Source organism: Podarcis pityusensis (assembly GCF_964106645.2).
Source record: "Podarcis pityusensis genome assembly, chromosome: 4".
In the NCBI taxonomy this organism is placed as follows: Eukaryota; Metazoa; Chordata; class Lepidosauria; order Squamata; family Lacertidae; genus Podarcis; species Podarcis pityusensis.
This window is the reverse complement of record NC_138027.1, coordinates 56,994,590-57,022,064: the sequence shown is the minus strand read 5'-3', so window position 1 is coordinate 57,022,064 and position 27,475 is coordinate 56,994,590. Positions and strand designations below refer to the sequence as shown.

General features: G+C 41.5%; 2 protein-coding genes across 12 annotated transcripts in view; both read left to right on the top strand.

The window, feature by feature from the left end:
• Positions 1-2,105: 2,105 nt before the first annotated feature.
• Positions 2,106-17,516, top strand: U2AF1 (U2 small nuclear RNA auxiliary factor 1). Of its 4 annotated transcripts, XM_081003440.1 has the most exons (9): positions 2,106-2,264; positions 4,000-4,087; positions 6,551-6,581; positions 7,149-7,215; positions 10,708-10,757; positions 12,107-12,205; positions 13,690-13,823; positions 14,431-14,523; positions 17,244-17,516. In XM_081003440.1, exons 2-9 carry the CDS (start codon positions 4,041-4,043, stop codon positions 17,395-17,397), a joined length of 675 nt encoding a protein of 224 aa, XP_080859566.1. In that variant the 5' UTR covers positions 2,106-2,264; positions 4,000-4,040; the 3' UTR covers positions 17,398-17,516. The 4 variants fall into 4 exon arrangements, with proteins under 4 accessions (XP_080859566.1, XP_080859564.1, XP_080859565.1 ...); XM_081003438.1 differs by lacking the exons at positions 6,551-6,581; positions 7,149-7,215 and adding an exon at positions 7,961-8,027; XM_081003439.1 differs by lacking the exon at positions 6,551-6,581.
• A 3,078-nt stretch (positions 17,517-20,594) lies between these two features.
• The window catches only part of LOC308476233 (cystathionine beta-synthase-like), a 37,171-nt gene continuing 30,290 nt past the window's right edge, over positions 20,595-27,475 (top strand). For 4 of the 8 annotated variants that reach the window (XM_081003755.1, XM_081003753.1, XM_081003754.1 and 1 more), the window contains exon 1: positions 23,243-23,375. In XM_081003755.1, the coding sequence (XP_080859881.1) occupies positions 23,247-23,375 (129 nt within the window). In that variant the 5' untranslated portion in view covers positions 23,243-23,246. Of the gene's footprint in view, positions 20,768-22,505; positions 22,739-23,242; positions 23,376-27,475 lie in introns of those variants that run through there. The other 4 variants (XM_081003760.1, XM_081003752.1, XM_081003758.1 and 1 more) reach the window with 4 other exon arrangements.

Sequence of the window (27,475 nt, the reverse complement as noted above, 5' to 3'; positions counted from 1 at the left end):
ATTTCTTGTGATCGCACATCCCCTGTCATACTACAATAGTTTTTCACAATACATTCAGCATGAGAGTCATATTTATGCCAATGAGGAAAGAACACTGTAGCTTGACAAAAGCATGTTCCCAGATAATGTGAATGCAAGATATGTGGGTGGGCTGGTTAGCTCTCCTGCTCCCATTTTCCTCCCTGTAGATGTGCACCCAAGATTCTGTTCTTCCACCCCAGTGGCGTAACGTGGGGGGTGCAGGGGGGCCCGGCTGCACCGGGCGCAACATCTGGGGGGGGCGCACTCGCACTCGCAGCTCTCTGCCCCTACCCGGCTCACTCACTCTCTCTCACTGCAGTGCTGGCTGTGCGAATCCAATCCGAGCCGCTGGGTCGCCGCCCACTGTGGAGGGGGTGGGTGCCAGGCGTGCGGTGCGGAGAGAGCGAGGGACTATCTGGGGGAGGGACAGTGCAGCGGCCGCCCAGCGCAGCGCTGAGCGCGGGAGAGAACCACATCAGACCAGCCCAGGCAGCAGCAAGAAGCAGCTGGCAGCGGCGGCAGGTTAGGGGTTAGGGAGCGCAAATTACTTGCCTTGCCCCGGGTGCTGACAACCCACGCTACGCCGCTGTTCCACCCTGCCAGACTGTGGGTGTTTATTGTCAGATAGATGTTTTTCATGCATTCAAGTTTTTTGGCAGTGTCCTCACATCATCAAAATGCCAGCCCATTTAAAATTCCCATTAAAATTCCCCACCCCATTTAATCCAGATTTGCAGTTTCTGGAGGAAATCCAGCAGCAGCCAGCATGGTCCTGTATCAGTCACAAAGCCACCTTGTTGGTGTGGGTTTTGTTTAAAAAACCTGGTTGCAAAACTGCTGAAAAAAGTTTAGAGCTGATAAAAGAGGCTGCCCATACATTTTATCCTGCCCAACTGATGTTTCCATGGATGATCAAGCCCCCAAAGTGTTAATCTGACTTGACCCTGTTAGGTGAGATTTGTGATCTCACAATAACAAGAGTGGTCCCTCCTCACCCAGGATAGATGAACTTGGGAAGAGGCAGGGTCTGTACTAGGAAAGAGAAGTGTCTGCTCTCACCTGCTTAAGACTATCATTAGCAGACAGAGGACATGCTTCTGGCATGTGGCAAAGGATGACAGTCAAGAATGTCCTTGGAAGTCATTCTTGGGGGAGGGGGGGTCAACAGGTTACAGGGACCCTTTGTCAAACAGAAGCAGCTTTTGGTATTAGCTTACTGAACCCTCTTGGCAGAGTGGCAGGATAAGTGTTGTGCAAATCGGCTTTCAATTGTTTTACTGAACCCCACTCTCTGGCACAATGGTTAAGTAAAGAAAGATTTCATTTTTGTTCACTGTCTGTATAAAACCCCTCCTGCAGCCATCACATACCATTTGTAGAGAGAGCAGTAGGAGTGAAACGAGAGATGAGCCAAAAATCTTAATTAAAAAAGCAACTTTTTTTAATTCTCCGGGACCATCTTCCCACATATCTTGTAAGGATAGCTAAGATGATTTACCTTACAGAGCTGCTGGAAGGATGACATCTAAAGGCAGATTACCCTCCGTTTCTGGTAGATCACCCCCTCCCTCATGCAGAACCGCATGCTATTAGCTTATTCACCAGCCTGTGTCCACCAAAAAAAAAAAAAGTCCGCCCCCCCACCGCACTGCGGACCTCAAAATGCAATTCAGACTAACGAAATTTTAAAGTATCTCTATCGACACCTTCACACAACACATTCTAGGGCTTTTTCCTGCCCGGCTTTAAATGCAAATACAGACATTTTCTTGGAACGGGGTACAGTTGCTGCAGCAAGGACCGGAGTCTGATCTGATTCCTTCCCAAATAAACTTTAATTTAATAATGGAACCAAGTATGGAAGAGTGAGTGACAAACCGAGACACGGCAGCTAGGAGCAACTGCCCCTATGGATAAATCTCCGGGGTGGGCGTATCCCGAATGGCGATGGAAGAAGAACCAAGGGGGGGAGGGGGAGAAGCCAAGTCACCCCGCGCTGGCGCATGGAGGAGACAGCTGCACCAGGCGCGTGCGCGAAGCCTTTCCCCGCAGCTCCTGCCTTACGCGCTGATTGGTCGCCGGCGCTTGATCGTTGCAGCGGCTGGCGGGCGGCGAGGCCGTTTCCGGCGCGGGGTTGTGACGTCTTAAGCGGGGTGCCGAGGTGTCCGGCGGGCGGCCGGGCAGGGCAGCTTGTAGGAGATGGCGGAGTATCTGGCCTCCATCTTCGGTACCGAGAAAGACAAGTGAGTGGGTTCTTCCTCCCCCTGGCCTGCCCTCTCTCTCCAAGGGCGGGGTCCGGCCTACGCTTGCGGGGTGGGTGAGGGGGGTGGCGGGGCCTGTGTCAGCGCCCTGGCGGGGGCCATTCCTAACAATGGTTCCCCACGAGGAGCCCTTTTTTTCCTCGCTCTCTCGTGCGCGTGCGCGGTTCTTGGCCGTAGAAGCCTCGAGCGCGCGAAACCTCCTTCAGCCCTTGTTCCGTTGCTTCTGCTGCAAAGTGTCTGCCTCGTGCAAGCCTGAGAGGCGCTCCCTATTGGACCTTATTGGGCGCGATACTTCCTTCCCTCACGAGCCGAGGGAGGGAGCGCGCTCGCGCGCCTGCCCGCCCGCCAACAGCCCAGGGGGCGCGCGCGCCCTTCCGGAAAAGAGCTGATGGCGGGCTCACGACTGCGAGGAATCCCCAGATCCGGGGTTTTTTTCCTCTGGTCTCCTCTTGGTTTTCCTCATGAGCTGAATGAGGAAGGGGAAGGGCCGGCGCTGCTAAAATGGTCGGCCTGGCAGCAGGATCGCCGCTGAAGATCTCGTGGGGGAAATCCCCTTGTGTGTCTCCGAGACGTAACGCTTTCTCATCACGCCTATGGAGTTTTGAAGGGGCGCAGAGTTCTGTTAGTGCAACTACAGCCTCAGTAGAAGTGTTCAAGCTGGCTTTCATGATCACACTCAAATCTATCTATCTATTAAAAGGTACATGAGGTAGAAAACTGTACATAATATTTTAGAGGAGGAGGGTTGTGGCCCTTTGAGCTGGGGACATCTGCCTTCCACTCCACTTTTCTGTTCACAGGGAGAGGAGGGAAGCAGGTCTCAATCTATCTAAGCTGAAGAAACTCCATTGCGCACTACTAAACTTCATGCCCATGCACTGATACTGGGAGGAAGCAGTAAACTTGAATTTCCTAACTGGGCAGAAACAGTAAAAACCAGACCATGCAGCATGTTCTATTTTACTTTCATTGAAAGCCATTTCTGGGGGCAGCTTACTACTATGCTACACAAGTTAGTGAGCAACTGAAATGTCTCCAACTTGCAGACAATGGTGCAGAAGACTCATCATATGTATACAAGTGTTGTCACATGCCTGCCAAAACCACGCTTTTCAACTTTCCTATGGTGTGGAAATAAAGCAGCGGATGTCTGCAGTTCACACCTATGATATGAATGTTCCCACCCCATCTACTATCCAACATGCCCTAGTAGTGGACAAATGGAGAGAGGAGAAAGTACCATAGGTTGAGGCAGCGCATCTGCTTGTTTTATAGACGGTCCCAGATTCAATCCCTAGCCTAGCATGTCCAGTTTGGGCTGGGAAAAGACTCCTGTCAGAAACCCTGGAGAGCTACTGAGTGAAGACAATGGTGAACTCTAGTAATTGACAAGTAATTGACATCTGCCCTCAGACCCCAACTTACAGCTTTCACCATTCTCAGTTTTAGAGAAGGCGATACTGTACTTTAAAACAGCCAATATCAATTGTAGTTGAATCATTGCTAAAATAGATATGAACTAGGACAGGAACAGAGAACACCTCTTCTAGACCTCAGGACTCCACTGGCCATGCCTTGGCTGGCCCTGCTTCACAAATCAAGTGCTTTTGCCTGGCCAGAGTGTATTCTTTTGATTAATAAGCTTAGCTATAACTCCATAACTAGTTTGTATAGAAATGGTTTCAATTGATACAATTTTTGTGTCTTTTGGTTTCAGAGTCAACTGTTCTTTTTACTTCAAAATCGGAGCATGCCGTCATGGAGACCGGTGTTCTCGGTTGCACAATAAACCAACATTTAGCCAGGTTGGTGTAAATTTTTTTGGTAGAAGTCTTACATCCAATGCAGCCATGACTTTCAGAGCTCCAATCTGTGATTGTTAAATCTGAGAAACTATAAAAGTATCATGTATATATTTGTTGATTTGTCCTTGAGTTGCTATTCATTTCTTTTACTCACCCTTTGAAATATTTTAAAAAAACTTTAATGGTTGCAGAATTTTTTTCCATAATTTTTCCAATATTAGATGTCAGCCAGTGGTAACCTCCTGGGTAATATTTAGCAACTATATAGCTGGTTTTTTATTTTAAAAATGGGCCAAATTCTCTCTTGTAAACCAGGGATAGCCAAAATGGTGTAATCCATGTGTTGTAGTGCAGCTGCCATAGTCCCTGAGCACTGGCCACTACTTCCTTGGCAGGAGTAATGGGAGTTGAAGTCTAACAACTTGGAGGACACCATGTTGATTGCCCCTGGTGTAAGTGTGCATGTTTTCAAATTTAACCAAAATGCCCTGACAAAGCGATTCTGTGAAATAGCAAAAATGCACATATCCTTACATTATAAGAGATGGTGGCATTTGCAGATGTCTTCTCTACTACTTTATATTTCCAAGTATAGCATGTGTGGAATTCAGAGCAATCCCTATAAAATGAGTGGGGGCTGTGTAACAGTATGAGAGCAGCATAATCAATTTCAAAACCTTTAAAGTAGTTTGAGAATATAGGCTAGCATAAGGGTTCCCAAACTGTTGTTCACAAACCATCAGTGATCCACAAGCTTCATTCAGGTGGTCCATGGTGTGCCCGTAAAAATACAATGAAAAATCATACAGCATCTAGCACAGTGCGTTATAATTGCTACAGTGGGCAGAGAAAACGTTAAGTGGTCCACCAAGACCCTAAGCCATTTTCATGTGGTCTTTGTAACCACTGGGTTAGCCTGTACAGATTAAAGCTGGTTGGGATGATCACATTCAGTTTGGTTGCTACAATTTTGTTTAATTTATTTTTGAACTCTAATTTTATTTTTAAAAATATCCAAGCTCCCTTATATCTTAGCCTGCTCATCTACTTTCAAATAGTTAAGATTGACATAGGCAAAATACAAAACAAATAACTTCACCAACTTCAATACTTAAGCATGAAGTAAAGTAGAAAGAGGCAGTAAGGGAGAATGTGTTCACAGACTGACTGCTTGGGCAACTCTTAAAGCTAAACTCCTATGCAAACTTACTTGGGAATAAACGCTGTTGAACGTAGTAAGACTTTTATGAGAGTACATGTAGACGAGCAGACTGGAATAGTTTGGAACAATAGCTTGTCTTATACTTTGATCCACCTAGTATATATGCCATAATATTGTTGTGATCCACCAATTTAACATCATAGTTTGATGCTCCGCTGATGCCAAGAATTTGCATGTCCTCTCCTGAATATTTAATTGTAGTAAATCAGGAGTTGAACTGAGCTGTGGTATCTGCATTTATTTGAACTTTGTAATAAGAATGCCAAAGCAGATGATTAAATGTGGCAAGCTTTTGTGGATTGTAGTTTAGGGTGAATTTCAGTAGCTTCTGTGAGTGGAATCAACTTAACAACATGATTTTAGCATCCTGCCTTCTGTGCAGCCCTCCTTGTGCCCCTATAATCTGCTCCAAAGTGTTGGTGAGGAGACCTGGAGTGAAGCTGGGGTTATGGGGAAGAAGAGGAAGCAGGGACCCTGTTGTTGTGCACTTGCACAGTGTTGAATTTCAGCTTCAGTCAGGGGTATTTACATCTGTTGTAATGACTGATAGAACAGTTAAGATATCGTTATTAGGAATCCAGGATTGTTTGGAAGATTTTAACTTGCATCTTCTCGATGTGGAGGGACAATTTCTGTATCTTGCTTTTTCAATAGAATTTTGATCTTTGTCCCTCCATTATGCACACCCCATTTATATATGTGCATTCAAATACTATTTTGCAGTTAGGTCAGCTAATCTGATCTGTGACTTAAATTTAAGAGTCTTCTTTCCTGCTTACTTAAACCAAATAATTTGGCTTAATAAATTAATGTCACAATGTGTTAGGTACTGAACAAACAGTGAATATATATTGTGTTCCTACTGCTACTACTGAAATTGTTTAGTAATTCAATGTGGTTTACCATGCTAGTTCCTGCCCAGCTTGCACTAAAATAGAGTTGCAGGTGAGAGAAAGTTGCAAGTACTCTCAATTCGAAATAGGCTAAAAACAGTCAACAAATGTAGGTGTATTTTGTCTCTACCGTGGCTAGGGACCAGAGGTTAACACTGGCTGGTTTTATAAAAACAAAAAAGCTCTGAAAACAATGTTTTCTTTAAATACAGTTGGTTATATTAAATTTGAATGAAAGCTCATGAAAACTAACATTTTTATTAAGTAACACTGAGCTACTTACACTAATATGGACATTAAAACTCTGAGATATTAGATTACTAACTTAAACATGGTTTGTTTTTTCAGACAACTTGATTTTAAGAAGAACGATACAAATGTAAGGTTTCAAGTCTGCCTGGGCAAATCCTTCAAGTAGAAAGCACAAAGGCTGAAAGGATATTCTTTCTTTAAAGATCTGCAAACTGAACATTTAGAAACTCATATTATTTAAACAGACGTTCCACCAAGGAAATGCTCGTTTAGAGAAAGTGAAGAATCCTGTTCCTTGTGGCAGTGGCCTTTTGTTAGAAAGGCACTGCATATTTGGGGCACCATGTAGCATTTTTTATGGCCCTCCATATTTGATAGGATTAAAATTAGACTAAATTTAGGCCCATGCTAATAAGTTACTAAAATAGTATATTGCTAATTCTCTTTCTGGGAGCTGGGCTGAGGATGCCTCCCTTGATAAGCCAATAGCGCAACTTCTTGGTGAAATTAAAACTTGTTTACATAATATGACTGAGTGATATTTCAAAACATGGTGCAAATAAAAAAGAAAATAGTGTACCATTTGAATATAATTTTATATTAAGCTGTTCGCAAAAAAGTTGTCTCTTTGCAATTGTCTATTATATGCACAGCAGCCAGTAGAATTCCCCTTTTTATTTTTTTTTCCCCGCAGACCATCTTGATTCAAAACATCTATCGTAATCCCCAAAACAGTGCACAGACGGCTGACGGCTCACACTGTAAGTCCCACAGTTGGAGAAATTTTTTTTAAGAATGGTGTTAAAGAGCCCATTCCTAAATATGAGAAAATCATGTTGGCTTCTGAGCTGCTGACATAAAGCTGTTGCAAACAGGACAAGTGACGGAACTCTTACATAATGATCAAGCATTTGTCAAATGCCTATGTTATGTGCAAAAAAAAAATGGTTAAAAATGATTGGAATTTTTTGGTTCAAAACTTCCGGTATAAGAACATGAGCATTAAGAGATGTTCATTGTTTATAGTACACCTTAGGCATTTATCAAATGACTTGATATTTTAAAATCTGAAAACATAGGCTTTTTTGCCATATACGGTAAGTGATACTTGGGGATTTTTGGTTCACCTTAACATTCTTAGGCAATAGAGATTTCATAACAGCCTTATTATTGTGTGTTACAGTGGGATCTAGTTCCTGACAATTTTCAACCTTTCCATATGTTAAGGCTATTTATTGCTTCAGGTTCAAGATTTATGATAATAAAATGCCATTAGATGCATTTTAAATAAATGCAATAATAAGTGTTGTGAGATCTCTATTTTTTTCCTCAATACTAGGGTGGTTCAGAAGGGTCACAAGTCAAATGGCGCATATTTCCCTCGGGAGAAAATAACATTCTCTCTTTCAGCACTGAGACTCAACTAAAAGTGATCACCACAAGGAAACCAGTTTCTTGTTAAAACTTATTTTCCATAATATAAAGTTGTTGCGTTTTGTATTTCAGACCATTGCCCTCTTGAACATTTACCGTAACCCTCAAAACTCTTCCCAGTCTGCTGACGGTTTGCGCTGTAAGTTCATACAAGTTCCTTCACTGGTTCCCTGGGCTTGATTGTCAGAGCTCAGTGTCAACTGAAGCTGGTCTACCATTTTTAGTTTAATGGAGCAAACTGATCACATTTTATTAAATGTGCCTGAAATTTTTGGTCCTTCACATATCCCATGCCCACCCCACCCCCCAAAAAAACTTGTTTCCTCTGAAACTTTGGCTACCTGCCTATTTTATGAATTTTTTAAAGGGACACATTTTAAAGTTTTCTTGAGCAATGGCGCTCTCTACTCCATCCTTGCCATTGGCCTCCATCATTTTAATGTGTCCTTGATTATATTTAATGTCACATATTACTGTTATCCAAAGGCTAGGTCAACAGCTTATTAACTTAACTCAAGCACTTATCCATCTGTTTACAGATGTTAAAATCACTTTAATTTGATCTCTCTGCATAGGTACGGTTAAAACTCATTCCTTGCTTTAAAATCTGAAATTATGAACTGATATTCATTTATGGGAAAGTGTGGAGATTGTCTTGAACTAATTCTTAACACTTGTGTAGTTATAAACTGTGAAAATATTTGTCTACTGTACATCAGTAGAAGTAAGTGATTTAAATGGGTAAATAATTCAGCTAATCTGTAATTTGCTCTTGAAGCAGTTAAACAATGCAATAATTAAATGACTTCTCGTTAAGCACAGTCTGGTATTTACCACACTATTTCTACTAGCGCTGCTAAATGATATTCAGTGTTATGTTCGTATCTGGGCATGTGCTAAAATTTCCACCAATCTGGTATAAGTAATTCATGCTGTAGCTGCATGGTTTGCTGTGGAGCTCTTTTTAATTGTCCGGAATTTACTGGCTGAACAAACATAGCAGCACGTCTCTTTAAAATGATAGTTCAAATGTAATGTTTAAAATTTGGTCTCAGTTGAGTAATGCTGCTTGAGAAACCAACAGCCTTTTGCTGTTTTAGGAATTGCATGGTTTGTTATAGTTACCTAGCAAATATTTACATTGTTTAACTATTCTGCTCTCCATATATGTCTCATAGTATTATCAGTTGTGTCTAGTAGTCGAATTCTGGTGGTGTACTTGTTCAACCTAGTAAAACACCATCACTTAATTTGGTTTGTTTTAGTGTTATGTCATACAGGGAAATGGTTTTACCAAGTTTTAAAAAATCACATATGGCAACAATTGATATGTGTTGAAAAACCAAAGTAGATTTTTAAAAATCTTGTTAATGACTATTTCTATTTCTGCTGACAACTGAGAAAACAGTTAGCTATTAAGCTATCTTGATATTTTGGTTTGGGACAGTTTAATCCATTTTTATCAAGCTCATAGTGTATTTTAAATGGGATTCAACATCTGTCAGTCAACATTTAGTTCCTAATTCAATAGTGTCCCTTTAAACTTAATGTAGAGTTGTAAGTGTGGTCATAGTTTAATTGAAAATAAATCTGAGAGTGGATCTCAGCTACTTTTTCTATTCATTAAAGGTGGTGGGAAACTGAATTTTGAAAATACCATAGAATTTTCCCATCCTTAAGTATTTTAGATTTATATATGAGAGGGTAAGATGCTTTCTAGAACTACAGACCACTCAGGGTCAGATAGCTATACATATAAAGTTTTAAATTGTGCTTAATGTATGCTAAAATGCTATATCCGTCAGTTTTTGCCATACATACTGGTTTGAAATTCATATTTATTTATTTATTTATTTAAAACCTCCCCTGTTTATGAACAGGTGGTCTAGATGCCTGCAAATGCATACTTAAGGGCATGGAAATAATATAGCATGACTTACTTTAAGTATTCTGAAAAATGTGAAGACTGAAATAGCTTTTGGAGCAAAATTGGGTTCCTTTCCCCCGTCAGTAAGCCTAGTTTTGCTAATTTGAAGGAAGTAGAAACATGTTAACTTAATATTGTGTTCAGTAAAGCATATGATTTGTGAACAGTTTTAATTAGCAAACCAATTATAGTGTACGTGGCCAGACTCTAAGGGATGCTGCTCTGCTGTCGTAAGGTATTCAGCAACAGAAGTGGGGGACATTTTTAGTAGTTCCTTTTACCCACTAAAATCCCTACTCCCAAAAAACCCCTGCACCAGAGGATTGGGGAACCCTCAAGCACATTTGGAGGGAGGGAAGCCTGCTTGAGAAAGAAGGATTTGCTGAAAATTTCCTTCTTCCCTGTTCCGTTCAGAGATGCCTGCTGTCAGTAGAGCAACACCTGTTGGATTCCACTGTTTGCTTTTAGAATAATTTTTAAATTAAATTCCCTTATACAGTATTTTATTTCTCCCCTTATCTGAATCCTAGTACATTCTTCAAAGGTTGTTCATGAAAATCTGGTGCACTAAAATTAAGATAGTTGGAGCTGGGGGCGGTTGCATTCTATATCAGATCAGTTTCCTTAGATTTAAACCATTCTCTATGGAAGTGTGTTATCTATCAGGTTATTGATTAAAACTATTAAGAGATTGTTGTGATTGTTTTTTCTTTAGGGGCTTGGCAGAACTGTTTATGGTCTACTCCTAATGGTTAGCTACATATTGCGTATTTTTTACTCCAGTAGACGGCTTCTACTTACTTTTCAACTTACATAAAATATTTTTAATGTGCTCAGAGTCCTTTGCCTTGTTTGAGATTAGATTCTAATTAATATGGCTTGGTATTTGCAGGTGCTGTGAGCGATGTTGAAATGCAGGAACATTATGATGAATTCTTTGAGGTATGTTACACTGAGTATTGCTTTGAAAACTTTATATAAATGAGAACATCAAGCACAGTTAACATTATAAGCTTTGAAGTTTATCTTAGAGCAAAAGACGAACAAAATTATGCCAGATACTCTTCATCAGCAGGAGGGGAGTATTTGAAATTCTTTGTTCCTTAGATTCATCTTAGTAAAGTTTATCTGGCCTAAGTAATAATTCCCTGTAACAAACAATAGATTATGGGAAAACGTAACGAGTGATATCCAGCTAGTGTCCCTGAGGGCATTTCTCAAGCCTGTAGGCCCCACCAGACCACTTTGGACAAACCACACACCAAGATTGTTTGACATCAGGCATCAAAAAGTTCAAGCTGTGGTTGCAAAGGAAGAATTGGGAAAGTACTTAAACCAGATGTTTTCAACCTTTTTGAGTCCATGGGTCCCTTGAGCAACTTCCTTCTTTTTGTGGCACCCCTGTGGGGCTCAGGAGCCCAGTTATGTCACCCCTTGCCTGCAGAGCCAGCAGCCTCTCACCCTTTTTCGAACACTCTTCCCTTCTGGAGTGTTTCCTCAGTCTCCTCTCTCTTTTCTTTGGGAGTCGTCCAGGCGGCTTCAGCTCCTGCCCCTGTTCTCTGAGCTGCCCCACCCACCCCACCCCAAAGAGAGTTGCCTCCTCACATCGCCCCACAGGGGCCTGGGCAGAGGATGCCCCCAGCCTTAATGGCCCAGCGGAGACTGGCCAAAGGTGAACATGCACCTTACCTTGGGAGACTGCAGTGGCAGCAGCAGAGTTCCCCACCCCTGAACAAAGTCAGGGTAGGCCCATTGAAAGAAATGGGCTTAAATTACTTAATTTTAATTCATTGAATCTGCTCTGAGTGTTAACGACACAGGATATTGCCCATTTTATTTTTCAATCTTCAGTTATTTTAGTTTCAGATGTGTAGTTTAATTTTGAATTCTTATTTGTTAAAAGCTATTTATGTCCTGCCTTTCTGGATACAAATGCTTCCAAAGTGGCTTACAAGTAACATCAAGATGCAGTCTTTGAAGCCATCATAAACAATATCAATATATAAACATATCAGCATATAAAATTGTTACGATTTCCCCTACAGGGCAGTTGGTGGTAGATGGGAAAGAGAGCAGTTAGGTCAAACGGACTCTCAGGTCTTGCTTTCTTCTGGAATCCTTCTCAACAAGACAGCTAGTGGTAGATGGCCCTGTGGGGGGGGAATAGGGATAGAGCCATTGCCAAACCCTGTGTAGCCAAGAAAAACAGATCAAATGCCAAGTTGGTGATGTATAGGCTTGCTAATCCATCTAGTTTAGATCAAATTAACACTCATTTTTTCTTCATTTAGGAGGTCTTTACAGAGATGGAAGAAAAATATGGTGAAGTAGAAGAGATGAATGTCTGTGATAATCTTGGAGATCATCTGGTTGGAAATGTATATGTAAAGGTAAGATATAAAAAGTCCACAACTGCTGATCAAAATCTTTCAATGTCTTGCTTTGTATATTTGAAAAGTAACTAGCAGTCTTGAATAGTTAGGCTATGTGTATAGCATAAATATTAATGAATACTTTCAAATGAAACCTATTAAGCCCAGCAAGAAGTGTAAATAAAGAAATGTGGTGAATGAACTAAAATGCTATCTCCCCTTATCTGACTGTCTGCTTCGTTTCTATTTCCCCCCAATATCCCAATCACCATGTCTGTAGACACTTAATCATCTTAATTGTAGAGTGCTACAACAGAGCAACAAATGTTTAGAACGACTTTTCAGATTGGGATTCATATATGGAACTTTTGTACATGTACTCTCCCCTTCCCTGCATTTTAACATTACAAAGTAATTGGTTCTTGTATCTTAACTATCCCTGATTCAGGTCCAGCCTGGGGCATTTCCTTTTTTTATTCTCAAAAGTATACACTTAACATCAGGCATTGGTCAGCACTATAGCTACGTAAAGTGGTTGTTAAATTGTGTAATTCTGTCTAGGATTTTCCAACAAGGAGAATGTAGTTTACTAAAATTATTATTATGACATAGGAAACTATTAGGCAAATCTAAGGAACATCTTAGAAAAAAACTAGAAAAAGCAAAATAAAAATAGCCACTGAAGTGCAGTTGGATAGTGAACTAATGCTGCTAAAAATGACCTAAGTGTTGCTGGAGTATATCTTGGAATGGTAGCTGCCACATCCACTTGAATAAGCAGGGCTTATCAAATCTTTTCAATTGACACTGGTGAAAACATTTCTCAATTCATTCTTTCCTCGGACAGGCAAAACTAGACACAAATGTGTTCCCCTCTATTTATAAATATGCTGCTACTGAAACCAAATTTTTTGCTTCCATATTCCCTTCCCATACCAATACATTTGGGTCCAAGATACTTTGGTTATTGTCAGAATACAGTACAGTGAGACTGTTTAACTGTATTGTTATTGTCAGTCAACCAAGGTCAACATAGAATACAGTATCTAACTTTACTACAAGCAACTGGTACATTTCTATAATGGGCAGACTACATTCAGCTTCCTTCATATGAACATATATTGGTTCTTTTTTTTCCTTTTAAGAAATTTAACAAAGAGGATTTTTTAAAAAGGATTATCAATAAAAATGTAAACATGACAAAAAATGAATGGTGTATGAAGAATAATGATACCTTTCAAGGACACATTAAGGATATAATTTTGATTCTAATAAAAGTATATCACGTTCTGAAAGAATTCTGCCCTTATGTGTTGATATGCTATTGACATGCTGCTTGTGTCCCCGTCCCCCGAAACATGCTTCCTTACTATTTCGCTAACACTACGTAAATGAAGCTTTTATGCTTTCCTAATTTTCATGTTGGCACTGAGAATCATGTCAGTTCCTAGTAATATGTAAAAGTGGAGAGTTCATTTTTGTAAATATAACCTTTTTTCCAGTTTCGACGTGAAGAAGATGCAGAAAAGGCAGTGATTGACCTGAACAACCGCTGGTTTAATGGGCAGCCGATACATGCAGAGCTCTCCCCTGTGACAGATTTCAGAGAAGCTTGCTGCCGCCAGTATGAAATGGGGTGAGTAAACTGTTTTCTGCTGTCTCCATTTTTGAGGTGATTTTGAAATGCTTTTTTGTTTTAAAAAATCATGAGTGACAGGACACTGCTCCATGGTTTTGAATCCTGATTTGCCCTCTGTGAATGGACATATTCCCTACATTCACAGAGGGACCTGGGATCCAGTAGAACAGGCTTCCTCAAACTGCCTGCCAGATTTTTTTATTGGCCTACAACTCCCATGATCCCTAGCTAGCAGGACCAGTGGTCAGGGATGATGGGAATTGTAGTCTCAAAACATCTGGAGGGCTGAATTTGAGGAAGCCTGCAGTACAGACTCCTGCTGTACTACAGGACAGGAAGAGCATTTTTTAAAAATTCCCCAGCCCCCTGCAATGCCTCTCCATTGCTGTCAAGGTTCCCCAGCTCAACAAAGCAGATTTTAAAGGGGATGCATGAGGATTAGGCGATCAGCAAGAAATGCTACCCTCTTCTGGCAGGACCATCCTGTTAGTGGAACACCACTCATAGAACAGTCCCGCCAGCAGAAACTTTGTTAGAATCTAAGCCAATAGCATTTCCTTAATCATCATCAAAAACCTTGCATTGTTGTTTTTTTCCCCTCAAGGGAGTGTACACGAGGAGGTTTCTGTAACTTTATGCATTTGAAACCCATTTCTCGAGAATTGCGACGTGAGCTGTATGGCCGCCGCCGCAAGAAGTAAGTGCTTGTTGTTCTTTTATGTAAAAAAACCCTTCAATTTAAAAAAATGTGTGTTTTTCTAAAATGGGAGAACTTGTAGGTAAGCTAGGTGGTGCAATACTACCAAATTTGTCACAGCTTATGAAGATGAAGACTGATGCAAGTACCAGCAATTCATGGTTTTCATGTTGCTTCCCTTCGCATTTCAGTTGAATGCAGGTAACTTTTGCAAACTGAAAACTGAATGCAGTGGCTGACAGGCTGAGCTATTAAATGTTGGAGCAATAAATGTGCACTTGTTAAATTGCTGATACTGTGCTTTTTCATAAGAATTGTACCTTAGGACTGATAATGATGGGCAATAGTGCCCTGTTTCATGTAGAGTACATAAATGTTGCAATAAGGTGTCTCTTACTGTGTATGGGTGATAGCATGAATTGCTATTGTTATACCCCACCTTTTCCCCTGACAGGGATTCAGTGGTGGCTTACGGATAAAAATAAGAACAGCTAAAAACATAGGGGGAAATAATTTTTAAAAACAATTAAACATTGATAGAAATATATATAATCTATTACAGCCATACAAATATATTTATTTAATACTGATGTGCAGGTTAGCAAAGCTGGAGCAGGATTGAGCACAGGTGATTGGTTTTGCAATACAGCACTAGTAAAAAGATTGCATTGGGTTGTAAAGGTGTGAGTTCAAGACTGAAATAAGACACTGGTAAAAATGTTGATTTATCAGAACTTCATGCAACTTTAACCACAGGTTGAAGCAGTTCATTCATCAACTCCATTAGGGTGTTCCTGTTCTCCCATTAACACTTCTAAATATATTTGCAGGAGTCTGGTATGAAGTTGTTTTCTCTTATTTGAGTTGTAAATATGGTATGCATCTGTAGCTTACAAATGCTAGCTCTCATAATTCTAGCTGAGGTGGCCTTTTCCCTCCTCAAACGACCACAGGGCTAAGGAACATCTTGAGCTAGTGTTGTAACGTGTTGACCAGTTTGTTACATAATTCTAATCGGTGCTTATTGTTTAAATATTTCTATGTAAGCAGCTTTGTGAAGTTTGCCTAGAAAAGTGATACATAAAGTATCTTTCAATATTTATTTATTATTTAAGTTTCATTTGAAATCAGTGCTTCATTCTGAAAAAAATATCACAGTGAACTTTTTAATCTCTTTAATCGCCACCTACCGCTGTTTAAAACAAAAAAAGCAATCATAAGTGATACCCAAGTATGACTCACTGAAATCAATGGCCTTAAGTTGTTGTTATTATTTATTAAATTTCTATACCGCCTAAGTTACTTAGTCCATTGAGCAACATCCAGTGTCACACCAGCAAATGTAACATGAGTCCTGGTCCTCCCTTCCTGCTGCAGGTCCCATGGGGGAGGGGAGGAAAAACAAGTCTCATTTGTGCAAGCAGAAGTGTTGCACAAGCGTGACTCCACAAATGGAAATCAGCCATTGATGTCTATGGGTCTGCTCAGAGTTTGACTGACGTTGGGTATCACCCATTTTGTCAACGAAAAGTTAGTCCCCCAAAGAAATTCCAGGGATTTCTCTGGAATGAGTTTGCACATCTTCCCCATAATGCAAGAGGAAGCTCTATCTGCTTTTCCCAAGTTTAGCTGTATCCGCAGCTCTACAAATACTACTTTTGGGGGTCGGATCTATTATATAATTATGCCAGAACATGCTGGTTTAAAACCTGAATGGGGCAAGGTAGTAGTACATAACTGGGAACTACTTGTTTGTCACCTGCTACATGTGTTTGGTAAAATGCTCCTCTCTAAAGGATAATTCATAATTGAATTTAGGATGTAGTTGCGTAAGTTTTGAAATGTTAGAAAAGGATGTTGCAGAATATCACAGCACACAAATTCTGTATTTTCCTTTCATCTGGTTACCCTCCTGTATGTGGACCACTTCCACAAGCTGCTATATACACAGTAGTATTGATATATAGCATATGCACAGGCTCTTAGATGTGAATCCGATTCAAGCACACAGCATATTGGGACAAATGTTGTTGGGTCGAGCACTGCTGCCTCTGATGTAGCTCAGCTGGATGGTGCCAGGGCCTGGCGGAAGGTAGCAGCCAGGAATGGAAACCAGCAAGGTCTGTGCTGGCACAGCCATCTTAATTATGCTTGCCCTACAATTAATTGGTGTATGCTGGGGGCCAGGGCAGTAACAATCATGTTTGATATTGCACTTGTAACCTGCCCTAGGGCCTAATGCTGAAAGGCAGAAAAGAAATCTAATAAAGAATAAGAATTAGGAAGTGGCAAGAAGGGGGCGACTGAGGGCAGTTTGCTTATTTACATGTTGTTTTCCCAGAGGGTGAAGACATTTACTAAATATTGAAATACTCTTTGACCTGTTAAAATTGCCTTTTATAAATGCCTAATGTGTGTGTTCTGTTGTTGCCCTATTCTAATGCAGCTATATTTGGCTGGAAACGAGACTCCACACCCTTCACCTCCATCCATTTGGAAGAGGGCAATTACTTACCAGGACCAAAGCTCAGGTCTCCTAGGTTACTAACAAAAAGTATGGGCAGCACAGTTTTAGTATTCAAAAAAGCAGACTCTTGTGTAAAAACCTTGAACAAGTTTGTTTTTTTAAGGTTTGTATTTGAGCAGTTGTTGCTTACATAGTTCTTGATGCAAGGACAAATGTGAGAAAGTTTTTTACTGTGCTCATTTTTTTCTACCAGGCATAGATCCAGGTCAAGGTCCCGTGAACGTCGCTCTAGATCCAGAGATCGTGGTCGCGGAGGTGGCGGCGGTGGTGGAGGTGGCGGCGGTGGTGGTGGCCGAGAGCGTGATAGAAGGCGGTCAAGAGATCGTGAAAGATCTGGACGATTCTGAGCCATGCCATTTCTACCTTATCTGTTAGAAAGTGTTGTAGTTGATTGACCAAACAAGTTCATAATGAAAACTTTTTTTAAAAGATGGGCTTCTGAATAAAAATTTGTAGTGATACAGTTTTCTTTGCGTAACTGATTTCTTATGGAAAAAATATTTCTTTGACCTTGATGAATGATTTGGGTGGGGCGGGGATTGCTATGTACTGCAGAAGAGCTGGTTTTTACATTTGGATATGCATTAAATTGTTCATGTATATAATACAAAATATTATATACATTAAATTGTGCATAAGCAGTTACTCATTTAAGTTTCCCTCTTTTGTTATGCTTTCTGCTTATTTAGGTTAGCGTAGGCACCTCTAAATGAAAGCTGTGAAGGAGCATTTCTTTACTCGGACAAGATGCTTAGTTATATAAATCTGTATGTTTCTTTGTTACTAAGAAATCTGTTCTCTGTGAATGTGGCATTTACAATAAATCCAGTTTTTGAACTAAAAATTAAAGCCTATTCTCTAAGCACTCCTGAGTAGTTGAAACTCCAGGCTGTGCCAAAATTCAGAGTTTATTTGCACATGGAAGCCTATTTTAGTTAAAGTGCCATATGAAAGCTGAAATTGGGGGTTCTTTATTATAACAAGCTCACAATGAGTTTTAATCTGCAGCTTGGTTGTAAAAGTGCTGAGGCAAATGTGACTTGCAAAGTAGGCTTTTTGTCCAGCCTCTGGAAGAAGTCAGTGAGAGTTGCCAGTTCACCTAAAACAAATGCCACCTTTAGTTGTATTTATTTTATGAAATTGCATACTACCCTTAAATTAATTTGTATGCTTCCCCTCAGTCAATTGCTTCCTAAGATCATGAACTATAATATGATGGTTCCAGGACCAAGCAAAGATGTCTGAAAAACAAGTCATGCCAGACCAATCTCCTTTCTTTAGAAAGAGTTACAAGCTTGGTGGATCAGGGGAATGCTGTGGACGTTCTGACAAAGTCGATGTGGGCTGGATGAGGTAACTGTTAGGTGGATTTGTAGCTGGCTGGCTGGCCAAACCCAGAGGGCTCACTAATGGTTCCTCATCAGCCTGAAAAAATGACATGTGGGGTGCCCATAGGGTTCTGTTCTGGGTCTGTTGTTGCTCAACATCTTGAGGGGATGCTCATCAAATTTGCAAATAACACCAAACTGGGAGGGGTAACTAATGCAACAGAAGACAGAATCTGATTCAAGATGGCCTTAACAGATTGAATTTCAATAGGGAAAAATGTAAAGTTCTACACTTAGGCATGAAGGAATCTAAGATAGGGGTGGGGCACAAATATAAGGGGGGGGATGCCTGGATTGCAGGTCAAAAAAACAAAATGGTCCTCAGATGCTATCCAGACTAACACCCCACAACATAAACCAGTCAATTGCTTGAATGCTGTACTCTTGAAACGTTGTCTTGCTTTTTAAACCCTTCTTTAAAGCAAATCATGGTGCTCAGTGTGGTTTGTCCATTGACTTGAGTGCATTACTATTGCAACTCAGTAAGAAAATGCATCTTCACGCTGGGTGCAGATGAAAATCTTCATCAGGGTATCCATTTCACAACGTGTGAAATGTCCCTCGATCCTACAAGTGCACGTTTCATGGGAAGAGGCGACGCCAACGGACGGGGCTCACAGCAAGAAACGAGCCTACGATGATGAGTCAGCAGCGGCGCTGGTGGCTCCCTCGGCAAGGCAGGCTCGCGATGGATCGAGCGCGCTGACTCAGGCTTGCTTTTAGCTGCGGCGCAGTGGCTCCGTATCCTCCTCCCCGCGGGAGACAAAGCGCATCGCCCGGCAGCGTAGTCCAAAGCAGGCGCTGATTGGAGTCACGCAGCCCGGCACCCGCGCACCTTGCGCTCCGCGCCGCCGGCTTGAGCTCGAGATATAGGGAGGAAGCGCGGACTAGCACACACTTCCGGTGTGATTCGACAGCTTCGAGTGGCGGCTGCGCAATATGCCTATTGCTTGAAAGGGAAGGCCAGCCGCCAGCAAGAGTTGAGACTGTTTACAGGAGAGGTGGGCAGGGCAAGGGCAAGGCGATCGTTTTTTGCTGCTGCTTTTAGTGTGTGCAAAAGTGTGAGAGAGCAGGCTGGAGCAGTGGGAGAGATGCTAAAGCAGCAGCTCTGCCAAACTCTTCCTGTCTACGAGCTCTTTTCATGCCAGTTGGTCATCATAAAAAAATACTACAGTATTTAACGTTAAGAGCAAATGTCTGAGTTTGCTTCCCACTCTTTCCTCACCATCACGTTTTGCTTCTGTGTCGTGTCTTTCAGGTTATATAGGCCTGCAGGCTAGTACTAATTTGGTTGTGTATAAGCCACCTCAGAGTTTTTTTGACTGAAGAGTGGGGTACAAATGCTCTAAATAAACAGCAAGAAGTAATAGCTGCTCTTAGTATATCGGAGATACCAATTTTTTAACCATATAATCCTGCCACATGTTAGCATCTCTGCTGAATGTTAGCAGTGTGGTGGTGCAGTAATAAAACTGGTAGCACATTTGCAAAGCTAAGCAGGGTTCGATATGGTATTAAACTGGATGGGGGGGCACGTGTTGAGATTCCTATTGGACTAATGACCTGTAGGGTCCCTGAGGAGGAACAATGAATATATGTGAACTGTCCAAGTCAAGGTGCTTAGTACTCAAGGCTGGGCAGGTTATTTCAGTAGCTGAGGCAAAAAAATCTCACAAGTGCCTCTCCCTGTCAGTAAAAATACAATAAATTAAATAACAAGTTGGTGATTGTTCATGATACCCAGAATTAGCTACTTAAGACAGTTCTTTTGCCAGTTGGAAGATGCCTGAGGCACATATCTAAAATCAATGGCAAATAAGATTCAGAGCTAATTTTAAAAAACAAAACACCTAAACAGATAAAGGGTAAGGTTCACATTAGCAGCTTAAAACACAAGCCATATTTACATAGCATCTTATTATGAGCAGCTGTGTCTAAGGAGAGAGAGAGAGAGTGTGTGTGCCAAGGCATCAAAATTAACCCGAAAGCGAGTCTTCAAGCAAAAGAACTGCCGCCCTACAACCTAGCTGAGTTCCCTGTGTCGTAATATTTCCCTTTGCCATGCAGCTCGGAGAAACCATCTGCGCAGGCTGCAGGACTGACACGCCGCCTTCTCATTGGCGGGGTGTGTCCCCCCTACGCCCCCGTCCTAGCCAATCACAGCCCGCGCTCTTTCCAAAAGCGAATGTGGGCTGGGAAAGGCTGCTTGCACACGCCTAGCAACCCTCTGCGCGGCTGGATCGGGCGCTGCTTCTCTGCTCTGCTTGCGGGGAGCGTTTCCCATCCACGCAGCTAGCCCGCTGCCCTTTCCTTTCGGGCACCCAGGTGAGTCTTGGTTTTATCCTCTCCCCGCGATTAGTAAGGAGTGGGATGCGCATCTGATCTAGGGCAATAAGTGGGCGAGGAAAGGACGAGATGCAGGCAGCGCCAATTCTGACCGCCCCAATCGCTAGAGGACTTCTTTGTTAAGGGTGTGTTTGCGTTGGGCACTTTTTCTCCCGCCGCCCCGTCCTGGAGCCTTGGGGCAGCGCCTGTTTCTTCTCATTCACCTTCCGGTTGCATCATCTAGTTCTCGACAGGTGAACTGGAAGCAGCGCCAAACGGGAGATGATGGGTTTTAATTTATTCTTGCTTGCTTTGCTGAAGGTTGCTTCTGAATGAACTTTATTTCTTTAATTTTTCTTGGTTGGGGGCCAGCCTTACCTTGCTATCTCTCCAAAAAACAGCAAAACCCCAGTAGACAATGGAGGGAAAATGCTTACTAGGGCAGAGGCAATAATCTATGTTTTTTTTGTTGTTGTTGTTTAGTCGTTTAGTCGTGTCCGACTCTTCGTGACCCCATGGACCAGAGCACGCCAGGCACTTCTGTCTTCCACTGCCTCCCACAGTTTGGTCAGACTCATGTTTGTAGCTTCGAGAACACTGTCCATCTCGTCCTCTGTTGTCCCCTTCTCCTAGTGCCCTCCATCTTTTCCAACATATACTTCTCATGAAATCCTTTACCTAGGCTATGTACATAACCATGCACACATGCACAGTCATGGGAACTGTAGTTTTCCTTTCAAAGAGCTACAGTTTACAATATTCTTTTTTGGGGGGAGATTTCATGTATGGTGTGTACACACATGGGCATAGCAAGGGGTTTTGTTGGGGGAGGGGCAGGCATTTTGTTAGGGGAGTCAGAACCTCAGTTAGCTATGTATTTTTATTGATTTAGTTAGTGGGGGAGTTGCCCCTCCCTGCCTCCTTTTGGCTAAGCCCATGTGTACACAACCTGTTTCAGTTATTAAAGCAAAAGCAAACCGAAAAACAATTGGGCAAGGACTATTATAGTTTCTGGGCTTGATTGATCATGGTGTGGGATGGGCCTTTCGTCTGCTCCAGCAGGCCTCTTTTTATGTATTCTAGAAATAGATTTCTTAGGGTGGTACTGACAGTGTGACCCTAAGTAATTTTGCTCTGAAATGAGCTGCACTGAGTTCTGTTGGGCTTACTCCCAGGTAGGTGAACGTAAAATGTTGCTAGAGCCGTTTGCACTCCCTACCAGGTGCAGATGTTATGAGTTTTAAAATGCAGTTGCAGCATTCATATTGCAGGCCTCCTTAAGCAAAACCCAATTCCAGCCTTATACGTGAAAATGTGATTAATCTGAAATGCATCATTTAGATGAAGAACATTAATGCTGGATAGAGAATGAGTGTAGTTCTCAATTCAGTTCTACATTCTGGCCACTATGTAGGAAATGAAAAGCTGAACTTAACTCAAAAATGTATGACTCATTTGAGCCTACATCTTGCCGAAATGCATGGACATTAGAAACAGGATCTGCCTTGGTTGGGCATCTTGTGCAAACTCAAGTTACAAATGCCTTTTGCAGATACGATGGTTGGAGAGCTTTTCTGAAAGAGTTCAGAGGTCAAAAGATACTGGATATGGTTCCAGTCTGGCAAAATTCCAGAAATTTCTGTGGTTTCCTTTTTCTTAAAGGGATCCGTTCCTACAGTGTTTTTTTCCATTATGCCTGCAAATTCGTGCTATGAGACTGAAAGCTTTACCTTTTGTTGCAGGTATACCCTTTTTGCCCTGGTGAAGCAGTGATCTTAGATACTGCACGTACTTCCCAGGATCTTTTTATTGAAAAGGGGCAGGCATATTTAGAAGCAATTTACAAGAAAAGGTACAAGTTGTTCCTCAGGGTCCTTTCCAACTATACAATTCTATGATTCTATGAAGATAAAGCAACAGATGTCCCTGGGGCTTGAAATTCTGTGACTGATTTACAGAGCATTTGTACTTGGCAGTAAGTCCCACTATGTTCTATAGGGGTTGTACCCATATAAGTGTGCCTTAAAAATCATTTGTATGCAGTTACAGTAAGTGTGGGTAAGCAAATAGTTATGTGGAAGGGGAAACATTTTTAAAGTTCCACACTGCTTTAGAAGTAAAACAGTGAACAGTGCTTTTCCTATACCTGGTTTATTCTTCTGAAGTCTTATTCTGTTAAAAAGAGGCATTATCTGAGATAGTGTTTACTCTTGCTAATTATTAAGTTGTTGACGTAATATAGGCAGATTGTATATAACTCTCACATGGATCTTTGAAGATGCAGTTTGGTGAGCATGTGCCTCAGGGAATGACAAAATGAGCGTTCTTGACACACCCTCCTCAACTGCATCATTGGAAATGTCCTAAAGACTGAAACTGAAGCTTTGTTCACACTTTCATAATCACACATTTGTTGAACAAGTGGAGGGGAAGTGGGACCATCATGCTTGCTGGCTTTGCCACTGGCTGTGCTGAAGGTAAGAATGTGCTCTGGGTGCATGCAACTGGAGGGTCTTCATTCTTGGTTGCAACTCCAGATCTTCAATTCAGATCCTACATTCACACAGAGGTTGTTCTCACCTGCGGGTAAATGTATCAAGGCTGGGGATAAGGTAAGCAGAAACAATCCTGGTCCCTCTTGTGCATTCAGTGAATGTGTATATATAAAATGAGGACACTCTGGGGGTAGTCAATTGACAAAATAGGTGCAGAATATAATAAAAAATTATTATGAATACAGATGGGATAGAAATGACTGGAATATTGGTTTGAACATGCTTGTGAATTCTCAATTTTCAAATTTTCAAATAGCACAGTACCCAGAATATTCCACACTTTTAACATCTCTTCTGTATTTGTGGGGATGAAAGAGAGCCCAGATGTGTGTGTTTGTGTGGTAATGATAGATACCTATATTTTGATTCCTCTCAAACAAAATGAAAATCCCAGTCAGAGTGGAAGGGATGATAGGTATTCTGTGAAATCATTTCATGAGTTGATGGAACATGTTTGTATGATTATTGTAGCTGTTTAAGGGAATTCTATCTTGGGCATAACTTTCCAAATACTTAGATGTGGGTTTAATTGCCTATACCAGTAGATGCAGCGATAGACAAGACACCTTAGCTCAAATACTTTATTACTAGGTTGTGCATGTCCAAAGATTTTTGTGTTGTGGTTTTGTTCTGTGGCAACTCACTTTCTGGCAAGAGCGTGTAATTGCTGTCTTTATGCCAACAAGCATTCATATGTGAAAGGTAATATAACTGCCAACTTCAACAAATTGATTGAACTGGTTTTTTTTTATTTTGGTAGTAGTTTCTGTGTGCCAAAAGATCAGAGTTCTTTCTACTGTTGCAGCATTATACTGTAAAAGTCACTTCTGGCCCTGTCTTTTCAATAACTGTTCCAAAGTGGGCTGTACTGAACTTCTGACTTTTCTCTCTATCCATACACATATCAAAGTCCTTAGGTGGGTGGGCTGCCTCATTCAGTTCAGTATAGTAGGGAGGTAAGCTTTTTTGAATACCCATCAGAGCATGTCTATTGCCCCCTTTCTCACCCAGAGTTGATCCCTCCAAAAAATGAGGTAAGCTTTGTAGGTGGTGTACCTGCGTGAAAGTGTGAGAGTACGCACACAGGCTTTTTGCACTTGAAATTGCTGGTTCATATTTGAGAAGATGGTCAGAGAGTGGCTGGTGCAATCCAGTCAGATGGACAGGGTATAAATAAAATTATCATCATTATTAAACTAATTATTATTAAGCATGATTTAGTTTTCTGTTGGTTTTAATTAACATGCTACTTTTCTTTTGTATGTCACGTTGAGTTCCATTTTGTAAAAAGAAAAAACTACGAAGTGCAAACAATAATAATGTTGTTCAAAGTGTAAATAGAAACCATCTGATTACTTTCTGTAGAAATCCTGTTTCCCTCTCAATTCCCTGATAGCTTAGCAAACTAGTAAACAAGTCATCAAGATAGGGATTGACTTGTGATGTTTGAGAATGCCAGGATGTTGCTTAATATATTGATTCTTCAAATTCCAGTTATGTCAATATACCATACCCTGGCTCTGTATTTTAAAAATATTGACATTGGATGCTTTTCAGCACTTCTGCTATCCTGGAGATTTATTGGCAGTTACTTGGAGCACGCGAGTCATGCTCAAGGTGGCATGTAGCAATGGGAAAATCAACATTTATGCAAATGCATACAAACAAAGACAATTAAAAGACCTGTTAAAATATCATCCTCTCAGTGTCTCTGCCAGAAAAATAAGCCCGAATGATACAAATTTTAAAAAACCCGATGAAGTAGAATCTAGGCATTGGGGTTTCAGACACTGAGGGTTCAGTGGCCTACCGAAAGACATTATTGTAGTTTCTGGCACTGCAGTGGAGAAACCTCTATCCAAAATGTTGATAAACACAACTTTGCTAAGAGCAGGTTTCTAGTTCTGTTCACCTCCTAGGAAGGAAGGAACATCCAATTAAACTGGAAAGTGACAGTGATGGAGTCCATATCACTGACCTCATTCGAATCTGAGGAAAGTTAAAGTACTATTGAGATTTTTAATTTTAAAAATTAAGGATTTGCTGGATTTTGGAGTCCGTTTTGAAATGTGTGGCTTAATCTGAGGGCCTTATTAATGTGAAATATCTGAACACAGCCAGGAACACGGAAAGGTAACATGGAAGCAGGCCCATGCAGAGCTTGCTTGAAGCCTGGGGCGGGAGTCTTGTTAGAATAAAGTTATGAACTCACACAGGCTGCCCCAACCCTCTGCATGGAAGAGTGATGAAATGCCATCCTTCTGGCGCCATATAATTGAATCCTCCACCCTGAAATGTTCCTGGCAGCAGGCTTGTGGTTCTCTTCACGCCTCCATGGCCCACTAGTGCTAACTTGCCTTGCCCTGCCTCTAGACAAATGAAGCCCAGCTTCCCACCCAATTAGCATCTCTGCTACATGATGTGTGATCTGGGGTTTCCCCCCACAAAATTATCTTAAAAGCTTTTCTTCTCATTTTACTTATATTAGGGAAGTGAACCTGTAGGGGTAACAGACGAATTAAAAACCCCCAACTAAAATATTTTACAAAGATAGGCCAAGGCTGGGCAAAGTTCAGGCTTGTATCAGCTCTACCGTATTTTTCCGTGTATAACACAATCCAATGTATAAGACGAGCCTTATTTTTGGGAGCCCAAAATTAAGAAATTTAACAATTAAGAAAGTTATTGAGGGGTTTTTCTTGGGGGGGGTTGCAAGAACAGTTGTTGAGCTTCTTTTGTAAGTTTGTTAAGCTGTTTTTCAATGATCCCCCCCACTCTGGTTGATGGAACTGGTGCCGTAACTCATCGCATACTGATACCCACCATAAGCAGCCCCCTTGCCAATGTTCCTCACCCACCTGCCAAAGTTGGCCCATAAAGGGTCAGGGAGATAGCAATCTGGCCAGCCCCTGCTTTAGGAGATGAAGAACACATAATTATTGAGAGCAGTTGTGCATAAAAAGTATTTAACATGTGAAAACAAGGAAGATTTAAGGTAAACAATTCCAGAATGCAGTGTTCTATCTTGTGTTATTATCTTTAGGAGATTTGTGTGTAAAGCTTTTCTTCTGGGCACACCCTCTCCAGTCATAACAGAGCCCAATATTGTTTTCAAGGTCTGAGAAGTCCTCTTATCGAACTACCAGAGCTACATCTGTGAGTCAACTGTGGGCTAGCTTTGACTTGAGACTTTCTCTAGAAATGGAAAGCAGGTGATTTTCTTCCACAATGAACTGAATTTGTGACGCACCACTTAAATAAATACAGCCACACAAGGCGAATTCCATTTCCGAGGAGGAGTGGTTGGTAATAAGCATTTCTGCTAAAGCATGCTCCACCCCAAGGTTTAAAGCAGAGCTTTCCAATCTTCTCATGTTGGTGACACACTTTTTAGACATGCATCATTTCACGATGCAGTGATTCAGTTTTGCGTCATTTCGCGACACAGTAGTTCAGTTTTACTAGGAAACTGGAGGTTAAACTATTCCCTTTCCAGCCCCTGGAGGAGCGTGGGGTGTGTTCGCGTGACACACCTACACACTGCAGCCGACACACTAACGTCTTGCAACACACAGTTCAGAAAGCTGTTCACAATTCAATTCAAGCTGTACCATTCTAAGATGCAGAATGGGAAATCACATCTTGGGACGGTCCCCAACAATGAAGTTTTGAAAATTCCAGCACATAAAACTAGCACATCAGAGCAAGTCCTACCTATCACTTTTGTCTCAGATGCAATACTTTCCTACAAGCAGGGACAGGCCTTTTAAACTACCCACCAACTAATTTTTGACATGGGCCTTGTGCTGAATTTAGCAGAGACTGAAGGTCCAGTAAAATTGGGCCATCTTGCTGACTTGCTGCCACACAAACCTAAAGCACAGGCTGATCCCTAGTGTGATCAGCAATAGAGGCTTTTGTTCTGCCCTTCCCTAGTAAAGCCCCTCAGCTACTTGTTACGATTTGCTTGTCTTTCTATGATTCTCCTCTCTGTGCTAGACATACACAGTTCCTTTCTGATAGAGACTTGTTTTCTGTACTCCTGACCATCTTTGTTCTCTTTGTCTGAACCCATCCCATCATTTTAAAAATGCATCACTCAGAACTAGACAGTTCTCCAGGCAAAGTCTGACTAGAGCAGAATAAAGTGCAGCTAT